Source organism: Lathyrus oleraceus, chromosome 3, assembly GCF_024323335.1.
Source record: "Lathyrus oleraceus cultivar Zhongwan6 chromosome 3, CAAS_Psat_ZW6_1.0, whole genome shotgun sequence".
Lineage (NCBI taxonomy): Eukaryota > Viridiplantae > Streptophyta > Magnoliopsida > Fabales > Fabaceae > Lathyrus > Lathyrus oleraceus.
Window position 1 is genome coordinate 425520427 of NC_066581.1, and position 3432 is coordinate 425523858.

The 3432-nt window shown below is 38.1% G+C and overlaps 1 protein-coding gene across 1 annotated transcript; it reads left to right on the forward strand.

Annotated features, from left to right (window-relative positions):
• Positions 1–1240: 1240 nt before the first annotated feature.
• On the forward strand, positions 1241–1738 carry LOC127131535 (uncharacterized). The gene has a single exon (XM_051060452.1). It carries the CDS (start codon positions 1241–1243, stop codon positions 1736–1738), a length of 498 nt encoding a protein of 165 aa, XP_050916409.1.
• Positions 1739–3432: the final 1694 nt, after the last annotated feature.

Genomic DNA, 3432 nt, shown 5'->3' on the forward strand with positions numbered 1-3432 from the left:
TTCCTCAACTTATATGCCATTAAAAGATGTTAAGGGACAAGTGGTGGTAGACTTTATAGTCGACCACTCCATAACTGAGAATGCACTGGACTAAAAATGAACCATCTCAAATGTGCTTTTTGTGTGCATTCTCAGTTATGGAATGGTCGACTATAAAGTCTGCCACCACTTGCTCGAACAATGAGGCTAAATATGAAGCTTTAATAGCCGGACTTGAGATATTATTGGTATTGGGGGCAACTCGAGTCGAAATAATGGGTGACTCAGAGTTAATGGTAAAATAGATTACAAAGGAGTACAAATATGTTAAAGAGAATCTCATCATGTACTTCATAATGGCCAATCGTTTGTTAAGGAAGTTCAAGATGGTCAGTATTCGACACAGACCTCGATTGGAAAATCAAGTGGCCAATGATTTGGCTCAAATTGCATCTAGGTATAAAATTTCGAAAGAGAAATTGCAAAAAGTAATCGAAGTCAGAGAAAGAGTTGTGTCGACCAGATTAGCCCCATCAGACTTCGAAAGGACAGAGTTGGGATACGTTGATAAAGAAAGCTACGAAATATTGGCAATAGATAGCATGCCAGACGGAGATTGGAGGAAACCAATAATGGAGTATTTATAGAATCCAACGACGTCTACTTATCGAAAAACCAGGCATCGAGCTTTAAGTTATGTTCTTTTGGGGATGGAATTGTTCAAGAAGACTCCTAAGGGAGTTTTGCTTAAATGTCTTAGTGAATCAGAGGCATATTTAACCCTTTCGACTATCCACAGTGAGGCATGTGGGGCGCATCAAGTTGGCCATAAGATGAAATGGTTATTATTTCTCCAAGGGATGTATTGGCCCATCATGTTAAAAGACCGCGTCGAATTCTCCAAAGGATGCCAAGAGTGTCAGGTACATGCATGCATACAACATGTCCTGCGAGCGAACTACACTCTATAGTCAAACCTTGGCATTTTAGAGGTTAGGCTTTAGATTTGATTGGAGAAATTCGACCACCATCATCTAAGAATCAGAGGTATATCTTTGTTGACATTTATTATTTTACAAAATGGATCTAAGCTATACCTTTGCCAAATGTACGCCAAGAAGATGTGATTGAATTTATCCAGAAACACGTCATTTACAGATTTGGGATTCTAGAGACCGTTACAACAAATCAAGGATCAGTATTTACTGGTCGAAAGATGCAAGAATTTGCTAAGGAAATGGGTTTCTAATTGTTAACGTCTATGCCATATTACGCTCAGGCTAATGGTCAGGTCGAAGCAGCAAATAAGGTGGTAATTGGTTTGATCAAGAAACATTTAGGGAAGAAAACTAGAAATTGGCACAAAACTTTAGATCAGATTTTATGGGCATGTCGGACCTCTCCCAAGGAAGCCACTAATTCGACCCCATTTCAACTGACCTTTGGTCATGATGCAGTTTTACCAGTAGAAATTTACCTACGATCAACAAGGATTCAGAGGCATCATGAAATTCCATCAGAATCATATTGGAACATGATGCTAGGTGAGTTAGTCGATCTAGATGAAGAGAGACTAAATGCCTTGGAATTATTGAAAAGGCAGAAGAAGAGAGTAGAGAACTCTTATAATAAGAAGGTTAAAGTTAAGACATTTTCGCCTGAAGATTTGGTTTGGAAAGTTATCCTTTCAATGGACCGAAAGGATAGAGCCCTAGGGAAATGGTCTCCCAAATGGGAAGGTCCTTTTCAAATTTTGTAAGTTTTCTCTAACGGTGCTTATGAGATCAAAGAACTTAGTAAAGTCAAAAGAATCTTAAGAGTGAATGGAAAATATTTGAAAAAATATAAGCCAACGCTCCAAGAGATAAGAATGATAAACGAGTAATTGCATTAAAATAAGTTGAAGCCAACATGGTAATGTAAAATATTGCCAGTATGGCTGGAATTCGTTACGAGGGCCCAAATGGCTAATAATCAATACAAGTAAAACCAAAAGTCATTAAGAAATAAACGATGATAAGGAGACCAAAGTTAAAATGGGAGATAATTCTGAAAGGAGAAGGGCGACCCAAAATGCAGTGGAATTTTAAAAAATTCTCCTTTAGTGATCCTTACGAATGGGCATGATCAGTGATAGAATCGTTACCTCTTGTGGCGATTGTAACCTTTGATGCAGATCTACGGAGCAATCACAAACGTTGGATAATGACAACGCCTCTACTCAGTCCACACGAACGAATTCCTTCAATCTCAGTGCTAGCTGCTACGAATGAAGGCTTTGAGTGAGAGAGAGAGAAATGAAATTGCAACTGCACAAATACTTCTGCACAAGGGTTCTATTTATAGAACCACTTGTGTGGGCTGCAAGCTAAAAAGCCCACTTAAGTGTATATGGCCCATATCTTATAATATGCCAAAATCACTTAAGCGCGTGGTACCTTACCATATTTCGTATTCTACTTAAGTACACCGTATCTTACGATGTCCTACAATTCACTTAAGTGCACCGTACCTTATGATGTTCCTTAGTTACTCTATCTCTCATCAATCCGTCCTTTTGTGTGTGACCCTGTAGGTTTTCGCGGCATTGACAATTATATTAAATCACGTATTTAACATAATAAACAGTGAGTGGTATCTAGCAACACATCACTGCTACCCAAGACATGAAAATGCCATGTGATATGACAAATCCTTTTGTGATAATACTTATGTGTACAATTACCCTTTTGCCCTTATGTCTATATTGAACACAAGGCATAGACCGTGTCATCCTTGTCCAGTTCAATATTGGGCCCATAGACATTTATCCTATTACGCAGGATGGACAAATTCCATCTAGGTCACTTATGTCCCTCAACATGCTTCGTGGAGTACCTATCAACTGTCTTTATGGTCATCCAGTTACGGACAACGTTTGATCAGCAATAAGGCACTCGACTCTACATCTAGGGTCCATAGTGGTTTCAGGTCGAAGGGTGGTATACACCATTATCACCATGAGAATAACTTATGACACTTTGCATAACATTCTATATAGTATTCTCATAGCGGGTCAATCCAGTATAAATATTACTCTTAATTTTCATACCTATGTTTAAGACTTGATAACTCCTTATCCATGATCTATGAGATGTGATCATCAGTCTATATACATAATAGTCTTAATGCTTTAATGTTATCCTACTTCACAATAAAGCTCGACTACGGATACTTTAAGAATAATGTCCTTATGTTTAATGTGATCTCATGATTAAGTCACACTTGATACATTAAACGGACTAGCTATTCTAGGGACTTTATTAAACAAACATAATAAAGAAGAAGCCTTTTATTATTAATAAATAGTTCGATACAAGTACCAAAAGTATTGGCCTCTAGAGCTTATACCAACAATCTCCCACTAGCACTAGAGCCAATCGGGCATACCCCTAATGCCTACGTATGTGTTTG